The sequence below is a fragment of the Clupea harengus genome, chromosome 14 (genome assembly GCF_900700415.2).
Source record: "Clupea harengus chromosome 14, Ch_v2.0.2, whole genome shotgun sequence".
Classification (NCBI taxonomy): domain Eukaryota; kingdom Metazoa; phylum Chordata; class Actinopteri; order Clupeiformes; family Clupeidae; genus Clupea; species Clupea harengus.
The window spans coordinates 25,902,110-25,923,530 of record NC_045165.1 but is presented as its reverse complement, the minus strand read 5'-3'; the positions used below and the strand labels follow the sequence as shown (position 1 = coordinate 25,923,530).

At 45.9% G+C, this 21,421-nt stretch overlaps 2 protein-coding genes across 3 annotated transcripts; both read right to left on the bottom strand.

Annotated features, from left to right (window-relative positions):
• Positions 1-4,234: 4,234 nt before the first annotated feature.
• On the bottom strand, positions 4,235-10,464 carry bsdc1 (BSD domain containing 1). 2 transcript variants are annotated; one of them, XM_031580704.2, is made up of 12 exons: positions 10,412-10,464; positions 9,726-9,783; positions 9,470-9,586; positions 9,125-9,292; positions 8,810-8,864; positions 7,702-7,817; positions 7,386-7,454; positions 7,190-7,210; positions 6,484-6,577; positions 5,660-6,238; positions 4,754-4,857; positions 4,235-4,445 (listed from the first exon to the last, which is right to left on the bottom strand). In XM_031580704.2, exons 1-12 carry the CDS (start codon positions 10,420-10,422, stop codon positions 4,419-4,421), a joined length of 1,419 nt encoding a protein of 472 aa, XP_031436564.1. In that variant the 5' UTR covers positions 10,423-10,464; the 3' UTR covers positions 4,235-4,418. The 2 variants fall into 2 exon arrangements, with proteins under 2 accessions (XP_031436564.1, XP_012677897.2); XM_012822443.3 differs by lacking the exon at positions 7,190-7,210 and having other exon boundaries at positions 10,412-10,463.
• A 3,980-nt stretch (positions 10,465-14,444) lies between these two features.
• Positions 14,445-15,509, bottom strand: olig4 (oligodendrocyte transcription factor 4). The gene has a single exon (XM_012822367.2). It carries the CDS (start codon positions 15,429-15,431, stop codon positions 14,628-14,630), a length of 804 nt encoding a protein of 267 aa, XP_012677821.1. The 5' UTR covers positions 15,432-15,509; the 3' UTR covers positions 14,445-14,627.
• Positions 15,510-21,421: the final 5,912 nt, after the last annotated feature.

Genomic DNA, 21,421 nt, shown 5'->3' with positions numbered 1-21,421 from the left:
AAAGGGGAAACTAAGGTGCATTCAGGAGAAAGTCAATAATTGACTTGAGTTTAGAGGTGGAGGGCCTGCTCTCTGGAAGAGGAGCTCTCACCATCTCTTTTCTCCTTTCCACCTCCTTCTCTCTTTCTTTCTTTCTCTGTCAGGGAACAATAACAGCCAATGGAGCAGACACTGAATGTCACTCAACCGTCAGCCCATACCCCCCCCCCCCCCCCCCCCCCCCCCCCCCCCACACACACACACACACACACACAAACTCTCCCCTCTCTCTCTCTCTCTCACACACACACACACACTCCCCCTTTTTCTCTCTCTCACACACACACACACACACACACACACACACACACACACACACACACACACACACACATCTACACCTGCAGATATTTAGTGCACCAAGCCCCTTACTGTCTTTGCAGCTCCCCCACCCCTTTCCTCACCACCTCTGCACATTCCACAGAGCAGAGGTACAGCTCGAACCCTCCCCATAGGCTCTCTCCATGGGTTTGGAGCTGCTCTGGAGTGATTGGGTTTCCCTCTCTTGGGCATGGAAGAATGAACAGTCACTCCCACCATTAAGACCTCATCTTGAGAGTTCATATGGAGAAAAAAAGCAGAGAACTGGATTGATGCCTCAAGCCGTGAACGTCAAATAGTGACATGTACAACAATAACAAGAAGTTCAAGTAGGTTTTGAGCTTCCTACAGTGCCACTTCCCTTTCCGTGGATATGGTACAGCATTCTCAAAACTATTTAGGGTGACTTTAGCCATCAACACAACAGTCAAATGTGTTTTTCTTTAAGTCTTATAGCAGGTACAGATACCAAGTCCTTCACCCATAACAACAGGAAATGAGGTATGAATCAGCTGGGGGAGGGGTGGAAGAACTGTCATTACTGAAGACAAACATGCAGCTGTAGGCACTGACAGTATTCTGGACCTCACTGTGATCTGATTTGTTCGGGGACACAGGCACACACATAGCATCCACAACCTTCAAATCATGGGCAGCTGAACATGACATGAGCTTGTTGATAAGCGTGCTCATCAAAATGACAGTGCTTGCTTGTCATATGGTGTGGCATGTTATTGTTCATGTTGATGTCAGTTATGTCAGCTACAATCAGAAGCTATAATAAAACTGAACTTGTATAATTGTAACAGAGTACTCATGTGGATACAGACTGATGTCTGCATATTATGTGACTTACAGATACTATATAGAAGTGCTTACTTATAATGGTGAGGACATGTCTGACAAGTCTTCATGTGTGGCAATACATGACAATGGGCAAGTAGATATACAACTCAATTATTTCAATAACACGAGAGATACAGACATTTGAACATGTTTGGGCCATGACTGAAAGGGGAAAGGCCATGTTGTCTGACACACTTAAACCACCAAGAGAGGGAGAGCCCAACCAGTGATATTGGTGACAAGATCAGCAAGAGCAGAAAAAAACGTGCATGGCAGGTGTTCGCTCTGCGACCTACATTGCCACACACGCGCATACACACCAACCGCCAAAAGGGACGCATATAACCTGGACTTTCCTTGTGAAGGAGGGTAAAGTTGAAAATAGCCAGCTCATGAATCTTACCTACGGCTTCGTTGCACTCGAGTGAAATAATCTTAATATCAAGGCTGTATGTCTGCCTGCCTTTAGGTGAAGAACATAAGAACCTCGACCTATACACCCACCCACCGATTGCGCTAGAATCGCTTGTTTCAGGGTGGCATGAATCCCCATTTTTGTGCTCACACCGCCATCTACTGGCCATTATACTAACATTACTCTCTGTTAAATTAGATCATGGATTTTGTATCTAATAGCGAGGACAAATGTAATTCCACCCAAGCGATCTACAAGCAGCGCCGCTCAAATAGATTGAGAATCACCATAATCAAATGTTTGACTAAGACAAATATTGGCACTTAATTACTTCCAGGCCTCGATAAGAGCAATCATTTTTGTTCTAGCTTGAGATAATTGGGAGATAAACGTGAGATTGTACTGCCTACCTTGCAGCTCCTCTGGCGGGAAGGAGAGCAGGATTGTAGTGCCTGTCTACCTAGTTCTTCATACTGGACAGAAGGCTTGAGGGTATTGTTGGTAAGCATCCCAGCCATCAGGGCAGGTACTCTTCATTCCAGCTAGACCATTAGTCATTATTACAGGCTACACGTGTGATGATGTTACACTTGATGTCGAGTGGCATACTGTGGGATAAGCGTTTTACTTCACAACCTGCATACGTTCAAAAAGACCCCCTAGTTTCATGATATTATCTCAATGACACTTGAAGTGTTAGCTCCTTGGTGACACCAAACTAACACATGGGCAAGCCTTAACAAATAAAATTAGACTGATATGACAAGACATGAGGACAGAGGCCCCCCTCATCATCATCATCATCATCATCATCATCATCATTAACCTGATGATAAATATCTGCATTAATATTTGGACACAGACAAGCACATGGCATGAAATTTGTTTTAATGACACTAGTTTGAAAAATAGAGGGAAATAGTCAAAACTCAACAGCTTCCAACCAAGTATTGTTTAAAGTGCAAATATGTATAAAAAAAAAAGAGAGAGAAGATAAACTTCTGTATGTGTGTATTTACTGCTAGAGAAGAGAGAGAGACAGGATAAAGCCATGCAACACATATTACATAAGAAATAAGTGTTGTTAATTCTCCAAACAGATGACATAGAAAGCGGCCAAGCATGTGGACAGCAGCAGTACAACAGTCAGCAGAAGATGGTGACTATCGGCATGCAATACAAAGCATGTTGTGGAGACGATCAGCATGAATCAACTTAAATCGCTTTACCCCTCCAAATTATGACGCCATTCCCTCTGTAGGGAAAGCCCAGAGATTTGTTTTAAATTAAAAAAAAAAAAAAAAGGTGAAATTAAAACTTGCATTCACATTATTGTCAAAATTGAAAGGGAAATCCAAAGCACTGTTGCATCTGGGATCTCAACATCCTATGCAACGGCTAAAGGAACCATCCTCACTAAAGCTCTGTGTCTACACAAACAGCAAAACCTTCCAACTTGCTTTTCAGAGCACAGCATATCCTCATTATTGAGGATGTGCTGGACATGATTTTGTTTTCTTTTTGTTTTTTGTTTGTTCTTTTTATCACAATGGATGACAGAGAAAGCCCTAAGCCATTAGGCAACAAACATAAAATCTGAGGACATCAGACAACTGGCAAGGGGGGGGGCGTCAGACAGTAGACCGGTTCTTGCATCATGTTGCAATCAATGTAACAAATGCTACGCAGTTGTCATTCCTCACCCAGTGAACAGGGGAATCAAGACATGAAAACATAACACGAATGATGCAACAAGTACTGGCTGTGTTTAGTCAACTCTTTCTTTTCTTCTTCAGACAAAACACATTCGCTGTCTCCCAAGGCCGCCATGTTGCTGATTCGCGAGTGTACTTATAATCACTTGTGGATTTCCACATTGTTCTGACAGTCCTAGAAGCCAAAGTCATTTTTGCACTTTGATCTAGCGTGAAACAGGAGGTTATTAGTAAGTAATATAGTACACAAAAGATCAACAGAAGAAAAACACTCCAGTACACCATTGAAAGAAAAATAAAAGGTACATATACACTCATATTTGAGTTTGAAGGAGCTTTTTATCTTCTTGGGCCAACAAGCAGCATTACAGTCAATGGCTATTGAGAAGCCTGAACACGTTCTTGTTGGGATAGTGTTGGCTTAACACACCTACTGTACATAAAATGGATTCTTTTATTATTATTATAGTTATGTTTTTGACTATGGCAACCACTCCGGCGATGACGGAATCACCCGTACACCGACGGATCCGTTTCTCCTCAAAATGTTAGTCAGATGTGGAAGCTACGAGCCCCAGCGCTAAAGTAGGCTCTAAGGCTTACTACCCCTTAACCCAGAAAACACCCCTTCAGAGAATCAGCGGGTCCCCTAAAATGCTGGGCACACAAAATGGCCGCTGGGGCAATGCATGACGGGAGCGGAGCTTTATTACGATGACAGGGCAGAGGAAGGGGTGGAGATGGGGAGAGAGACTGTGTGTGTGTGTGTGTGTGTGTGTGTGTGTGTGTGTGTGTGTGTGTGTGTGTGTCATGTGTGTGTGTGTGTGTGTGTGTCATGTGTGTGTGTGTGTGTGTGTGTGTGTGTGTGTGTGTGTGTGTGTGTGTGTGTGTGTGTGTGTGTGTGTGTGTGTGTGTGGGGGGGGGGGGGTATTTTTGGGGGTGGCATTGCCCTCAGTGATGTTTCCCAGTGGGCTGTGAGGGTCAGACAGGGTGAGCACAGGGGATCTGCAGGAGAGGGACAACTCAGCTTGTTGGCGCGAGGTGTTGGTGGGGGCACAGAATTCCTGCTTCAGGCTTCCAGTTCAGTCCCAGTTTTCCCAGTCCTCATCCTTAGAGAGAGAGCAAGAGAGAAAGAGAGAGATAGAGAGAGAGAGAGAAAGAGAGGCATTCAAGAAAGTGAAAGAGTGTGTGTGTGTGTGTGTGTGTGTGTATGTTCTTTTGTTTCTAAATGATGCCCTACACCGACAACACACAACCAATTCAGCCAACAATGTCTTTTGGCATCTTCCACAGAGAAAGAATTAGTGAAAGACTAAACTTCCATTGAAAGAGAATTAGTGAAAGACTTGAACATCCGTCGAGAAAGAATTAGTGGAAGACTGAATGTAGGGCTGATGGTTAACACTTTGGCTCTCACCTCTGCAGTGCCATCCATCTTAGAGAGGGCCATCTGCACCTCCTCCTCAGTCATGTCCAAGTCAAAGTCCTTTTCCCAGTCCTCACTGACATCTGTGCTGGAGCCTGAGGGGACACGGGGACACACACACACACACACACACACACACAAAGTTAATAACCCACACACACACACACACACACACACACACTGATGCTAAATAGATACATACGTACAAACACTCACTGATAAATGAAGACAAGACTATTTTGGTATGCATAAGTTGGTGCACCAACAGAAAGATATTATGTTTGTAGCGTAAAAGGTTACTTGTGGATTGTCCATATCTGTGTGCGTCGGTCCGACGATAAAGGGGTGCCGCCGGGAGATGGGGGAATGTTTATTTGGTTCCGGGCGTAATTGGCCAGGTTCATTCTGGTTATGGCAGTGGGTGTGGCGGAAGTCGCCTTGATCAAACGGCTTCTACATTTTACCTTTATTTTGCCTCAGAAAGGAATTATCCAAATGCCTCTCTCTAGAATCTGCTGATTGCACATAGAACAACCATATACTATTGTATGACAGTCTGTCCTGTCATGTATGTGATTACTGATTGTTAAGTGTATCCCTCTGTTTGTAAATGGTGCTGGTCACCTGTGTATATGTATCCTTGTCTTGTCTTGTCCTATGTAGTCTAGTCTAGTCGTGTCTAGTCTAGCTCTGATAGAGAAGTTACCAAGAAGATCAGTTGCAGACTTTTTTTGATGTTTTTGAATTTTGTTCTTTTTTTCACTGGTTGGCATATTGATGGTATGTTGCTTGATTTTAGATTTTCCAAGCCTCTGAGTTTCGGTCAGACCCACACACTGTGATACTACTCGGTCCCGTTACACACAGCAATAAAATAGCAATAATCTCTCTGCTCACCTTTCTTGCCGTTGTTGGAGGGTGTGGATTTGCCGCTGTCCGAGTTCAGCTCAAATACTCTCAGGTCCTGTGGGCCGTCCTCTCTGTTCGTCTCGGTCCTGGTCGTGGGCGCTGCCGGGGGCTCCTCCTCTGGGATCGGCCCGTCTGTGACAACCTCTGGCAAGGGAGCACTCTGCTGCTCTCCCCCCGTCTGCTGCTGCTGCTGCTGCTGCTGCTGCTCCTCTGGGCTCTCTTCCACTTCCTCCAGGCTGGCCTCGCTCAGCCTCAGGCTCAGCTCCTGGACCAGGGGCTGTGGGGATGTGGGTGCGGGTGCGGGCGTGGGCGTTGGGCTGAGCTGGGCCTCCAGCTGGGTGGGCAGGCTGACGCTGTCGCTGCTGAGGGAGGGCGTGACGTCCGAGGTGTAGATCGGGGAGAAGGCGCCCTGGCTGGCGGAGGGGGAGACGTAGCCCTGGGGGGCCGTAAGGGCCTGGGGGGTGGAGCAGGCGGCGGCAGCCAGGCAGGACAGGGAGATGCGGGCGGGGTCCTTCAGAGGAGGGGTGAAGTCCAGACGAGACGTGGAGGTGGCACCCAGAAACTCGTCTGAGAAAGACAACAAGAAAGAGAGGGAACGGGAAGAAAAGAGTGTAATAGAGGGGAAGGAGAGGAGGAGAGTGACAGGGCAGGGAGAGAAGTGGAAGCATCAAAAGGAAAAGAGGGAGAGAGGAAATCGGAGAGAAAAAAGGAGTGCCAAAGCAAAAGAGGTCATTCACTTCATCTGACCCAAAAGGAATGTCTGCATTTGTAACCTTTCGTGTGCAACTTTTAAGTCATTCCCCCCGACCCACCTTCCTCTTCCTCTTCCCAGCCCAGACTCTCTCGCTCTGAACGGTGAGCCGTCTGCTCCGCTCTCTGTTTCAGCGCCACTCTCCTGGCCTCCTCCTGCACAGGCATGCACACGCACACGCACACGCACACACACACACACACACACACACACACACACACACACACACACACACACACACACACACACACACACACACACACACACACACACACACAGAGAGATATTACTCAATACAGAATTACAGGTCAAATATTGTAGATCTACCTTGTTCAGCATTTACAATTCACCAGCTATTTGAAGAGCAATATTTCATTCCAACACAGCCTAATCACCACTAGAGGGACTAAAGAACACTTCATATTCAGACTTCATGCCAGGGGCTACCACATTAATGATACTAGGAGGACAGAAAAGTCACTTATTAGTGACTGAGGAAATAGGATAGGGCTCAAACCAAAACATCTTTCCCAAAACTCTTTCTATGGCAGGGAGGAGGTGCAAGGGAATAAATCCTCAGACAAACAGGGTGCCTTGTCTAGGGGTCTGCTACATTATACAGCAAAGCACAGGTCAGACACACAAGGAACACTCAAACTGATCTAAGGAAACAACATGAACTGGAGGATATTATGGTGCTCTCGCATCTTCTGATACTGTGTGATGCTGAATGCTATCAGCTACCAGGCAATCTATAAAGCTATTACCTCTAACTCTTTTCCTGTGATCTGCATTGTAAAGAGAATGATATCGATCAAGATTTTCTGTGACAATGTTCCTTGCAGACAGCAGTTGAGAGACTACAATCTAACTTTTTCCATCTCAGGTACACTGTGTTAAAAGGTCTAAGTTAGATCTCGCCTATTAAGTGAAGTGTTCTGCATAACATGCTGGAGACCATACCTGCTCCAGCTGAAAGACTTTGTAGAAGTAGCGCTGCCAGAACTCGGAGTGGGCCACAGCTGCAGGCACCTGCCACAGACAGGGAGAACAGGTTTTCAAAACCACAGTCACAATCATACCGTCACGAGAATTACCGAACATGGGGACAAGATCCTGTTACATCACTGGACGCCAACTGTAACAACTACTCATGACAGCATATGACATCTGCCATGACAAGGTTATGACATGGTTATGTCAGTCTTATGAGGTAAGTAAAGTGTTAACTGTTTTGGGGCCAAACACAGGGAAATGGGATGGGCGGAGCGGAGCGTACCATTTTATTGTAGAGCGCCCGGATAGAGGGGCTGTTGACCAGCAGCTCAGAGATCTCTGCTTTCTTGTCCTCCAGGCTGAAACTGGATGTCCAGGCATCAAACTGCTCTGGAGGGCCTGCAGACACACATGCACAAACACTTCATATAACATATATACTAACACTTCATTACAATACAGCAAAACGTACAGAGTAATATACAAATGGTAGACTATAAATTCTATTAGGGATTTGGAATCCAACCATTACAAAATTATAATACCACAGCTATGACTAAGAAAAACACTTTGTGTTTTGAAACATGAAAAACTGCACTGTTTACTCATTTATTTTACTTTCTAGTTGATTTAGTCAAAAACTATTCAGTAGTATAAGTCAATCTAAGAGGCTGTCCAAAATCTTCAAGTGAAAAGCCTACAGCTACTTGCACAATCAAAATAGATGCCAGTATGCACATAACATCACACAACTAGAAAACACACTGCAAACAAGTCCTTCGTGTGTATCAGGGTTCATAAATAGATGCTGCTGTGGGCAATGTGGACACTGAAGATATAAATGGATACAAATGTTCATACTGAGGAGACCAAGCAATCCTGTGAGCTCTCTTTCTTAAAACCCTCTAGGCTGGCCAGTCTCTCACCACATGGTCTTGTGTAAGCAAGAATGCCAAATATCCTCCCACTTGCTCCCAGGCTTTGGTCTGTGGTTCAATCATCTGCTGAGTTATATGAGTGCTATTAAAAATAGATTATTCTTTTTTTAAATATTGATCCAAGTACATTTTAAACAGGGAAGCCAGCCCGATCTACTCACTTTGGCTTTCTATGTCAAACACTGCATAACTTTAGCGCTTTTGGCTGGCATATTTTTTTTCAGAATGTCTTCACAGCATGTGGAGTGTTTGCCATAACTTTAGGACATACTAAAATGTTCACAACGGGTAATTTGTCTTAAACATGTTCTGTGCAAGAAAAATGTAGTGCAGCAGCATAATCACAAGTGTGTGTGTGTGAGTGAGTGAGTGTGTTTGTGTGTACACTTGGTGACCTTGACAAACTCAGGCAAATACCATAGTTGACAGGAGGGGAGGGGGCTGATTTCTTACCATCAGGCTCATTGCAGTATGTAGCCGGGTCTGCCTGCAAACTGTAGAGACGTGCCTACAGACATGCATGTCATTATTACATCAGCTCAGTTCCACAGATCACACAATACATTTTACACTACACACACACACTCAGAATTTCAGATAAATAACTCAAGATGAATATAGAGCGTCCCACGTTAGCGCGTCCCAGCGAGCACACGTTATGGACACTAAAGTGAGGCACTAGAGCCTCACATCACAGGGCACCCAGACTGTAAGCAGTGACTAAGTGCCACCAATCAGCCCAATTGTTCCAGCAACTCAGCAACTCACCTTGGTGCTGTCATACACCTCTGTTGTGCCTGAAGGCGTAGCCACTAGTGTGATGACATCGCAGTCAATGGTTTTGTCGGGTGGTGGTGCAAGGGTGTCTGTGATGACCCCCAGAATGTTAGATAAACTCTTCTTCACCTTCTCTGAGGCCTCTGAAGAGCCCTCCACCTGAGGACAGATTAACAAAGGAGGAATCTTAGCTGCTTTGATATTGCATCATGTTGCAGGTCAACAGAAGCAGGTCCATTCCCGTCTGAACGGGTGCTATGTGGCTCATACATAGCAGATATGCGGGTTGTGAAATATGACCCGAATCATTAAGGTTAATCCGTTCGGAATACTTACAGCCAGCTTGGTCCTGACAGCGTGGGCAGTGGCGACGATAGAGCACGTAGTGTCATGTTGCACCACGTTGGAGAATTCGGCAAGATCTCGTTTGATAAACTCATATGCTTCAGCAGACTGAAGGAAAAAGCAAACTCAGGTTAGATGACAGGGCAGATAGGCTAATGCTGTCAGTCAACCTACCAGGTTTCACAGACTTATAACAACACACTAATCACAACACAGAGGCTAATCTGATCAGCGCATTAATGCTTACCTTGTCTTTGACAACCTGGTAGCTTTGCTGGAACCAGCCTCCCCACCAAGTTCCTTCCCTGGAACCATAAGGCACGATGACGTTGGAGAAATTAACTTCGGCTGTCCACAAGCTAACAAGCTAGATTTCATATTTTCATTGCGTCATATATTTAAATATATACTAGATTGGTCTCGACATTCTAATATTGTTCCTTTTGTTTGCAAACTTGATTCGCTTGGCCTGAAGCTAGACAAATGTCGTCAGATAGCTTCGTTAGCTTCGAGCTACTATGCTAAAGCAGCCAGCTAACTAGCGAGTTACCGTGCTCGCTTGCTTGTTTTGCTTGCTTGTTTGGATACGTATGGTATGAACTAATGTCACAATCACTGTGAAAGCATATCTCAAATCTGACTGAATTGGGACATTATGTTTGACAACATTCGGGTAAGTGAATGCAACATTTTAGAGCAGTCTATCTGATCACTAACGTTACTGCAACATTTTTGTAAACAAACCAAGAGGCGACTTCCTAGTCCCGACAATCAGACGAACGTAATGTAATGGTATGACACGGATTTCCAAGCTCTAAACAATTTCACAGATAGACATTATCAACACGACATGCATAAACCCGTCTTCAATCATGGATAAGTCGAAAGGACACTTTTAAAAACAAAACAAGTATTTGACGACTTAAAACTCACCCTTCCGCCATCTTCAGAGCATGACATCATCAGCGCCTCATGAACTCTGACCCCAACACGTTACAAATAAACCACGCTACAAAAATAATAAATATATACGATATATACACACACACACATATATATATATAACGATCATTTATTATCATGTATTAACTGCTACAAAAACATTTTCAACTAAATAATTTCAGGACCGCCTGAGAGGTTACGGTGTCCGAGAAGTATCAAACGGTGTTGTTTTGTTAGTTTCTACAATTTGGCACGTGATAGGTTGTCATGGAAGAACGACTCTATTAGTGAAAAATACATGAAGAATGCAATGCTTAAAATAACCCAGAAATATATTGATAAAAGCCTCAAGCTAAATCGTAGTTTACCCATAACAAGGTAGCCTAATAATCCTCGTCATGTTTGTGTCATTAAATGTAGGTAATGCTGTTTTGTTTATTGTCATCACCTATTTAGGTCTCTGTTATGAAACCGTATTATTGTACCTATTTTGTAATTTGTCTGTCAACACATGTTGTTATTTCCCTTTGAAGTCCAATCAAAAATAAAATAAAATGATTATGACCATATCTTTCACTGTGTCTCAGGTGTAGCTGTGGTGCTGTGTAGCTCCTCTGTCTCTTGGGGGAAATCATTTTTACAGTTGCTCTGCTTCACACAATCAGTGATGATTTCTCACATAATGAAGTTGACAAGAGGAGTTTATCAGGTAATTAGAATTCCAACTGCTCCATATGGATAAAGCCTAAATTAATGTTCCTTGATATACCCAGCTGAGCATCCATGCACAGTATGTGTGTCTGTGTATGTTAGAGTGTTTGTGTGTTCTCTGACATCCACCTGAGCCCATTTGTTCAATCACAAATGTGTGTGTGTGTGTGTGTGTGTGTGTGTGTGTGTGTGTGTGTGTGTGTGTGTGTGTGTGTGTGTGTGTGTGGAGTATGCACCGCCATACCAGCTGTGTGTCCCCCTGATCAGTATGCAAAGAGAGCAAAAAGCAACCAGGGGTCAGGGCACAGACTTCTGGAAAAAGCCTTCTCCCCTAATTGAACGCCTTCTGCATCCAGACGCTGCACAATATGTGCGTATGCTCTGCAATATGACTACCCCATCCCACCCTTCAATCCCACTAATTGGGTCCTTCAGTGCACTAATTAACTGGTCTGGTCAGCCCTTTGCTCACCAAAACTGTGCATTCATGTGCTTTATTGATCAGAACCCTTTTCACTCAATTGGATGCATATGTCTCCATTTTGAGCAGTGGCAATCAGCTGTACCATCTGAAAGAGAATGACAGTTCTTTTATCCTCCTGCATATGTTTCTTTTTGTCATTTTGTTATAGTACCATGTATTTTTGACAAACCGAGACGAGAGACCAAGACGATTTTTTCTATTCAGGAAAGAATATTTAAGCAAGTCCCATACCAAAGAACAGTGGTTTTGATGGAGGATGGAGGACAACCTCTGAAATGGACACATGCATCAATTCTAGTTTCTGACCCTACAGCCTCAGATATGTTAAAGAGGTTGGAAAACCTGACCCTCTTGGCTACAATAGTTTGGAAAAGCCGTGTCCTTGTTTAAGTCTGAGATGCATATCCATCACTCAAGGACACAGTCACACACACATAAAATGCATCCACCCCACCCCACCCCGCCCCCTCCCAGCCCACTGTGGCCTTGCGGCGGGTTTCACGCCATCTGCTCCCAATCAGGAAACAGCAGCTTTGCACAAGTCAGTGTCCCTAATTATCCACCAGAGAGCGGCGACGGTGCAGCCCCCTGCTAATCCCCTCAATGTGTTCCGTTTCCCATTCCCACCTGTGCCTAAAAGGGAGAAGGGCCCTGGGCGGGTCGGGGTGTGGGGTGTGGGGTGGTGGTGGTGGTGGTGGTGGTGGTGGTGGGGGTGCTCAGTGTCAGGGGACAGCGGGGACCAGGTGACCCACTGAGGGAGCCCCTTCTCTGGGCAGGATGGCAGCTGCCTTCCCCCACTGGGGCTTTCCCCAGCTGACGGGGCTGGAGGCTTGACAGGGCACTCTTTAGTGTGTCAATAGGCCCATAAATTAGCAGCTAAGCGCCATTGTGCCGGGCCGGGGAGTGTCAGGCGGCCTGTCGGACGCGGCCTGCTGGCGGCTTGTTAGCGTGATGAAATGCTGGGGTGAATGGGTGAAGGGGGTATGTGTGTGAGAGACACAAGGGCCAGTCCCCACCCCACCCCTCCACTCTGCGCTTTGTGCTCCCCTGTGCTCCCCATTGTCCGGCATCTTTCAGGGAGAAGAGAGGAGTGAGGGGGCAAGGAGATGAGGAGAAGCACCTCTTAATTTCTCCTCTGATCTTTACCATCATCAGTCAGCTGATCTCTCAAGGACAAGTGTGAGTTTTACACGACCCAATGAGAGCAAGGATCAGGGCATGGAGTGCATGTGCCCTCATCGTCTGGCTGGCTTTCAGAGGAATCGTGTTTGTGACTTGTATGTTTGTGCATATGTGCATGTATGTGCTCGTGTGTGCTGCACAAGCCCAAGCTAGTGTTCTTGTGTGTAAAACTAGCTTTGGATGGAGAGTGCTTCTGCAGAGAGTGTCTCCTTATTGGCCTGATTATCTATTCTTTTATTTATCAGTGTATTTATTAAGTTGGATACTGACTTGGACACTTACTGTCCTGATGTAAACTTAGTCACCAGCCAGGCCCAACCCAAATAAAACATATAAGGTCTTGATTTACCGTGGCCACTTCATGAGACACTCACGAGTACATGTTGCTTTACACACACTTTTTAAACAAACCCCTCCAAACAAACCTTTGTCTTGTGCTGAAATGTCCCCGCTAGCCTTCCTGCCGAGCTGGAGCGCAGATGAATGGAGTGTGGACAAAGCCGCCATGTCCCCTGTGTCATTAATCACAAGAGTTAAGGGCTAAGCATGTCCTGAGCTTTACAGGACGTTGATAAATCCTACGTCTCCCTCATGAAAGGAGAGGCCGCATCCCCTGCGTGGGCAGCACAATGCTGACGCGCCAACCTGCCGGCTGCCGAGGCATAAACACCCACACTCACACACACACAGACACAGACACAGACACACAATCTCTCACACACACACACTCTCACACACACACACACACATACATATACTCTTCTCTTTTATTACTGGCCTGTCTTGAACTCTCGGGTGAGCATTGATAGGGCAGGACGATACTCCCCCCTGCTCCAGTAAACCAAAGAACTCACTGCAGCCTTCCTACTAATTCTCTCTGAAACACTTATACACTTATAAATATCCATATAAACTCCCTCACTGCTCTTTCTCTCTCTCACACTCTCTCCCACACATACACACACATTGTCTCTCACTCTCACTCTCTCACAACACACACACTCACACACTCACACACACACACACACACACACACACACACACACACACACACACACAAACACACAACAGGGCTAGTTAGCAGCTGACTCCCCTGTCTACCTCTCCTCCCTGCTGTTCTATAGAGCCACGCCGCTAAAGACTCACTGTTGCCACGGGGCCTCCTGGAGCGTCTGTGTCAGACACATCTCTCTTTCTCCACAGCCATGTGCTCCTCACGCGCACCAACTGTGGGGAGCTGCTGACAATATGAATTCACAGAGGCAGATTGAGGCTTTCATTGTGAGTGGGGTGCGGCCTTTGAAGATCTTTGAATACCTTATGAACTTAGAGCAGTGTCCTAAAGAACACCAACTATTTCCCTCCAAGTATTTGTTAGGATTTAGCCAAAGGGTAATGACATGTAGCGCTTCTCATGTTTTGAATTAAGACATAAATGAAACAGAGAGGGAGAGTTCTTTTTAGGAAGTGTTTAATTTAAGAAAGTAGATTCTGCACAAGCACAACAATTGTTTCTTTCACAACCATTTGTTTTTGAAAGACAAACAGCAAGATAAATTAATAGCAGCCACTCACTGTCTTGTGGGAAATTAAACCAATTTGTGCTTTTTAATTGTCCATTAAAGCCAATAGATTTTATTTCCCCAAATACTTACAAAACCATGCTTGTTCCATGGAAAAATAGCAGCAAAATATTTCACCGAAAAAGTTATTTTCATGCTATACACATTATATACAAGAGTTTGGCACCTCTCCACAAAGGATCAGGCATTTGTTATTGTTATAAAAGTCTCTTCTTTCAGTTGGACTAAAACCACACTCGGGCAAAGATCACTTGCGAATGGCGAGGCTGTGCAGGCTGGCTGTGGAGACGGGCATGGGCTGGCAGAGTGAACAGGGGCAGGGCATGCCAGGAAAGTGCCTGTAGGAGGACGCCAGGTGCAGCGGGTCCTTCAGCAGGCTGGGCAGGGACGACGCGTGGTAGCCCAAGTACCCAGCTGAGGGAGGCGAGTGCGGGGCATGAGCTGAGGAGTGTGTGGCGTGGTGGAGGGTGGAGGCTGTCATAGCAGCAGCGCTGCCCCCAAGAGAGTGCAGCGACTGGGCCAGGGGGAGAAGCTGGAGCGGGACAGCTGCTGGAAGATGGGGCAGAGGCGCCACTGTCGGCTGGACCACTCGGCGGGCTACGTGACCCTGGACCCCGCCGGAGCCATACACCTCCCCCACCAGCTTCTTCATCTCGTCCAGGGAGCTGGACAGCATGAGGATGTAGTTCCTGGCCAGCATCAGAGTGGAGATCTTGGACAGCTTGCGGACGGAGGGCCCCTGGGCGTATGGCATGACCTCCCTCAGCCCGTCCATTGCCTCGTTCAGGTCGTGCATGCGCTTGCGCTCGCGGCTGTTCACCTTCAGGCGCAGATCCTGCCCATCGGGCCCGATCAGTTCTGATTGGATGTGGTCCTTGGCCCCGGCGTCAACGGCCCCCAAGGCCTTCCTGGGCTTGGAGTCTCGGCCGCTCCCTTCCTTGCGGCAGTACTCCTGGAACATCTGATTGGAGAAGAAGCCGCCGACGGACGAGCCCACCACCAGTTCTGGTGAGGAGGAGCGGCTGCTGTTGGAACCAGTGTCAGACTCCATCTCAGTAGAGGATGCAAACACAAGTCTGACAAAAACAAAAAGTAAGCTACACAAAATGTTCAGCGATTCAGGGAACCAGAAGAGTTCAAATCAGGATCCGGAGTGGGGAGAAACTAGATGTCTTCAAAGCTCTCATACACAAATTGAAGATACACTCTCTCTGTCTCTCTCTCTCTCTCTGTCCTGTGATGTCTGCTGTGATGTGATGTCTGCTCAGTGGTCTGCTGAAGTGTCCTCTCCTGAGCCTCCTGGGGGCCCCTTTTATACCTCCGGGCCCCACAAAGGAACAATGAGATGCATAATGACACATTTAGAAGCGCAGCCAATTGCAGAGGGGACACACTTTTATCCCCTCCACCCCCAACACCCCATGTGCCCCCCCTCCTCTCAACGCCAAACCCTGTAACACACCCCTGCTAATCCCTTACCCCTGCCCCCCACCCTTCGGATCAGCACACATTAACCAGCCAAGGCCTGTATTCACACACATGTGCAAAGACCTAAGCTACACAGCAAACACTAATTAACCCATGCACAGTGCTGGAGTCTCACGTGTGTGTGAAGACATAAATCCAAAACAGATGCTATGTGATCTGGACAGTGTGAAATGGGTGCAGATTATAGGGTGATTAGCTTAGATGTTAGCGCTGAAGAACGTCAGGAATTTGAAGATGATTACTGTTATTAATAGTAGGTAGAGTTCATCATCGAAGTCTATTCTTACCCAGTATTTGTCTTGTTTGTTGATTTGTGTGGTTTCACAGTTTACTGACAGTAGCACTTTCTGTGGTCAGGGTGTGACTGTAAACATTGAAGCACTTTATGCAAGAGAGCTTTCACAGTCATTTTGCACTGGTGCTTTTTAATTTGCTATGCAGTTGGCATAGAAGTTGTGATTGAAATTTTCACACGTAGTTCAGTGTTTTTCAGTTTGAAATGATGTTGTTAGTAAATCAAAAGTGCCCAATGAATTAGGTTTGGGGGAAAACTCAGATCCACAAAAGGTATTTTTACTCAAAGGCTCATCCTCTTTTAAAGCTTGGAGGGAAGTTTTTACATGATAATTTATCATACAATTGATAACAGTCCAAGAGGCTTTTCTTCTCATTGATAAGCTTTTAAACATGCAACTATATGACTATGTATTTATAGGGTCACAAGATTGCATGCAAACTGAGACCACTCAACTGCTCACTTTACCGCTCAATTTTAAATACTTGACATGCAACACTGACAAGGTGCCTTGAAAACACCACTCTTCCTGAATGAGTGAATGTGACGCGCTCTCCCATCTCCTGCTGGAGCTCTCTAGGTGGTGTTTCAACTCCCTTTTAATGGCAAACCAGCAACAATTTAATCAGTGTTAAAGTCAGCTGGGGGCAAAGCCCATATTGGCCTGGAGCCCAGTGAGCCTGTGAGATCTCCCTACGGTGACAGGCCAGGGGAGGAGCGGGGAGGAGGTGGTTAAAGAGACACTAAAGAGCCGCCGGGCTTTGTGTTCCCCTGCCGAGGCCGTAAAGGACGCCTGGAACTTTCTCAGGTCGTCCTGGTTCCGTGCGGGGGCCTAAAGTCTTACAGTGCACCGCAGGGATTGTAAAGCTTCTTTATAAAACCTTTACATTACCATAACTACAACACCCACTCTATGTGTGGCTCTCTCAGTCAAGTGCTGATCATTCACATAAATGCACACACACTCACACACACAAATGCAGACATTCTCCCTCTCTCTCTCTCACACACACACACACACACACACACACACACACACACACACACACACTGGCACAAACACACTGTTCACTTTCTCACATACACACAGGCTCTTGGACAAGCCATCTCACTCTCAAAATTGTATTGGTATTGGTAGGGTTTACTTTGAATAAGGCCTTGTATTACTAAAGTAACGCAGGAGCAAGTGTTGATGATGCAGAGACAGCATGATACAGAGAGAGAGAAAGATTGAGTGAGAGAGAGAGAGAGAGAAAGAAAAAAAGAGCCTAAAATGCTGTGAAAGTTCCAATCTGCTGCTCATTCACTTTGTGTGTGGCCTTCAAGTGGGATCATTGATATCTGAGTGGCACTCAGACTAAACCGCTTCATACTCCTTTTTACATCCATCCAGTCAGTATCCTTAAGACTCACACAATCTTATACCCTCCATGTCTCACTCTCAGTCCTTCTCTTTCTCTCTCTCTCTCTGTCTCACTCTCCCTCTCAGACACACAAACACACACCACTGCCTGCTGAAGTATCCTATGCCAGGAGGTTAGAGGGGAGTTGTGGAGAGGCTGCCCAGCAGGTGAGGTGTCGAGTGGGGGGCTGTATTCCACACGTCCCCTGCTCTCCTCTGGGCTCCTGGAGCTCTTCCCCTACATCCTGCTCAGCTCTTGACAACATATGGATTTCCCCATCGTTAGGCTGCCTGCCAACATGGCCCCTGCATTCACATTCAATCTGCCCTAATTGGGTCTCACTTTAATTAAGGATGGCGGGCACGCAGCTTCCAGTAACACAGTCCTTTAGTCACGCAGATTAACTGAGTTGATTCGGCCAGCTCATCAGGCATCACGTCCAGTTTGCTAACAGATGATGCCCAGGTCCTATGGTGCCCAATTAATGCTATTAATAAAACACCTCTCTGGATTTTAGAGACACATAGCTGGCTTTAACAGAAAGAGAGAAAGAGAGAGAGAGCGAAAGACTTGATTTCTAACCCAAAAAGGTAAATTGACATTACTGAAATAAGGCAATCATTGACAATCCATTTTCAGTAGGATAATTAATATGGTTTAATCAAGTAAGTTGGGCAACTGCTGTGCAGTGTTGTGGTAAACACACACTCTGCTGCAGGATGAGAATTTGAGAGCCTTGCCACACCACAGCTTCATGCTTTGTTATATTAAATTAAATTAGATTATATAAGATTAGAAACTCATTACAGAAGTGTCATTGTTTCCAAAGTTTTATTATGTACGGTACATGCTTGAACGAAGATTGGTAGATAGATGAAATATTGTATTATGGTTTCTTATATAAGTGAAGCACTGTCAAATTACTTTCAAGCTGTTATGAAACGAGGCCCCATATTTAATATCCATATGGATATGGTGTGTGTGTGAGGGAGTCCGTGTGTGTCCGTGTGTGTGTGTGTGTGTGTGTGTGTGTGTGTGTGTGTGTGTGTGTGTGTGTGTGTGTGTGTGTGTGTGTGTGTGTGTGTGTTAATCTCAGTGCCCTCTCTAATGCATAAATGCGCGAGGTGGAGCTCTATAAGACAACTGTTTCATTCTCATTCATGTGTTTGCTTAGGCTGAGGGGCCACACAGAGACTGACGGAGACTCACAGGAGGAGCTTACACAGCCCTCAGTCCTCCTCACGGATGAAAGAGTATCCCTTTACTCTCCTCCGCACTCTGACTAATCCCTCCATCTTTAACCCTCCATTCAGATGTTTAACTCTCTCCCTCTCTCTGCTGTCTCGTCTCTTAGAGAAGAGGCTCCTTGTGTATTCAGGGCCACTTCTGGAGCTCTGCTCAGGGCTTTAGAGACCCCCTCAGACCCCCTCAGCCTCCATGGTGGCTTGTGCTCGCCGTCAAAGTGCTCAGGTGACCAGAAAATGAGTGCATTATCACAGCCGTATGCTTGTAGCCTCGGAGGATCACTGGGGATTAGAGCCGGGAGGGTGCTGAGCTGGTGGGCAAACAGACACACACACACACACACACTCTCTCTCTCATACACACACACACACACACTCTCGCTTCCTCTCTCTCTCTCACACACACACACTTTCTCTCTCTCTCTCTCTCTCTCCTTTCTCTCTCATACACACACATACTCTCTCTCTCTCTCATACACACACACACTCTCTCTCTGTCTATCTCATACACACACACACACACACACACACACACACACACACTCTATCGCTCTCTCTCTTTCTCTCTCTCACACACACGCACACAAACAATCATTCACATATGACGGTTCTCCTGCACACTATTTAGATCTGTACATTTACAGATACACACAAACATCTCAGACTTACACATCAAATGAACATATACATTCATATACAACATTCATAGACCAAGGTCCATACACACACACACACACACACACACACACACCCACACACACACACACACACACACACACACACTCATGAATTTGCACACATACACACACTCATGAATTTGCACACATACACACACACTCATGAATTTGCACACACACAATGGTTTTTATAGGATCAGAGGAAGATCCTCTTCAAAGCATCTCCAGTGACCCAAATGATCCAACACTGACAACAGCCTTACAGACAGATAAGGACCCTAAGTAGGGCTGAACAAACATCACCACTATGTGTAGCTGCTTTGAAAACCCTTCAGAAATTCATGTGTTTGGCTTTCTCTCTAGGCTTCTGCCGTCCATTGACCACCAGCTTCAAACACGTCTTAACCTCCGAACACAGACACTGACCACAGTGTAGAAGAAAATCCTCAAAGCGTTCAGGAAACTCCTCTGTGACATTAGTTAAAAATGAAACAGCAATCTAGTGTGATTCGTCACATTTTGAAGTGCATAATGGTGAATGGTCTTATGCAGGAGAAACTTTTTTCCCCCCCTGAAAAACCAATTGAGCAGACATTGTGAACTACTGGTCTGTTACACATTTATGTCTTCATTCAAAATTCCCATAAATGTCATAAATGTCTATAAATTGTCCGCAACAACTTTCTCTATCTTCAGAGGGTTGAGCGACCATTGTGATGCTGGCAGGTGCCCCTGAAAGGACAGCACTGCACAAAAAAGTTGTCCCTGTTGTGTGAGAAAACAGTTAAGGCTCCTCAAGAGCAAGTCCTTTTATGTGTGTGTGTGTGTGTGTGTGTGTGTGTGTGTGTGTGTGTGTGTGTGTGTGTGCAGCACAATGACCCCCCCCCCCCACACACACACACACACACACTCCCACTAACACACTAACACCCCCCCCCCTCCCCCTCCCTGATTTATTAACTTTTACCGAGCTGCTACACAATGGCTTTATCTAAACAACAAAATAACAAGCCCTCTTAGAGATGCCCCTGGGCCCTTTATGACCGTCACTAAAGTTCAATAACTTTCCCTGAGCTGATCCCCAGTCCTCCTCACCTCTCGCTGTGGCTGCTGGGGGGAGGAGGGAGAGGGAGAGGGGAGTCGGGAGTCTCTGCCAGGAGAGGGAGAGAGAGAGAGAGAGAGAGAGAGAGGAATAAAGAGAAAAGGAAGGAGGGGGGGCACTTAAAGTGATCCTGAAAAGTGTGTCAGCAGGCCGTCTGTTATACGGGCCTGAGTCATGCTGTCTCAACACCATAAATTATAGCTCAACTAGCAGTGAGGCACACACATTAACACATTAACACACACACTCTAACACACATGCACACACTGACCCACACACACATGCACATATTGGCTTATATATTCAAGAACACACAGTCTGTTAGACACACACAAACACACACGCTAAAAAAAAATATGCCGGCATACTGCTCACACTCACAATGAGTATGCACGTGAGTGTACGACAACCACCATGCAGAACCACCAAGCAGTAAGTCACACAGAGCTCAGTCTGTATTTAAAGAGAGAGGGCCAGAGAGTGAGGCCAAGGGAGTGAGTGAAAGGCATAGGCCAGCCTTGGAAGTACGGAGAGGGAGGGTTGGAGATAAATAGATAGAAAGGGAGAGAGGGAGGGAGGGAATGATTTAAAGTGACCTTGTGCATTAAAGTTTTGAGATCTCGCCTCCCCCCAAAAAAAACATTAACATTCATCAATCTCTCAGAATCATAGGTGCACTCATTCGCACACTCCCACTAACACACTCACTCGCTCTCGCTCTCTCTCTCTCGCTCTCTCACACACACAGAGACACACACACACACACACACATACACACAAACAACATGGCGTCTTTTCTGTCTGTATTATGGTCTGCTGTTTGTGTTTGCAG

Bases quoted from the DNA above. Each gene is read 5' to 3' on its own strand.
- bsdc1 (XM_031580704.2), bottom strand. The intron at 9,293-9,469 runs GTAAGTATTCCG...ATCTGTCCTCAG, and splicing joins CTGTCAGGACCAAGCTGGCT to GTGGAGGGCTCTTCAGAGGC. The intron at 7,455-7,701 runs GTACGCTCCGCT...TGTCTGTGGCAG, and splicing joins GGGCGCTCTACAATAAAATG to GTGCCTGCAGCTGTGGCCCA.
- olig4 (XM_012822367.2), bottom strand. From the start codon at position 15,431: ATGGAGTCTGACACTGGTTCCAACAGCAGCCGCTCCTCCTCACCAGAA.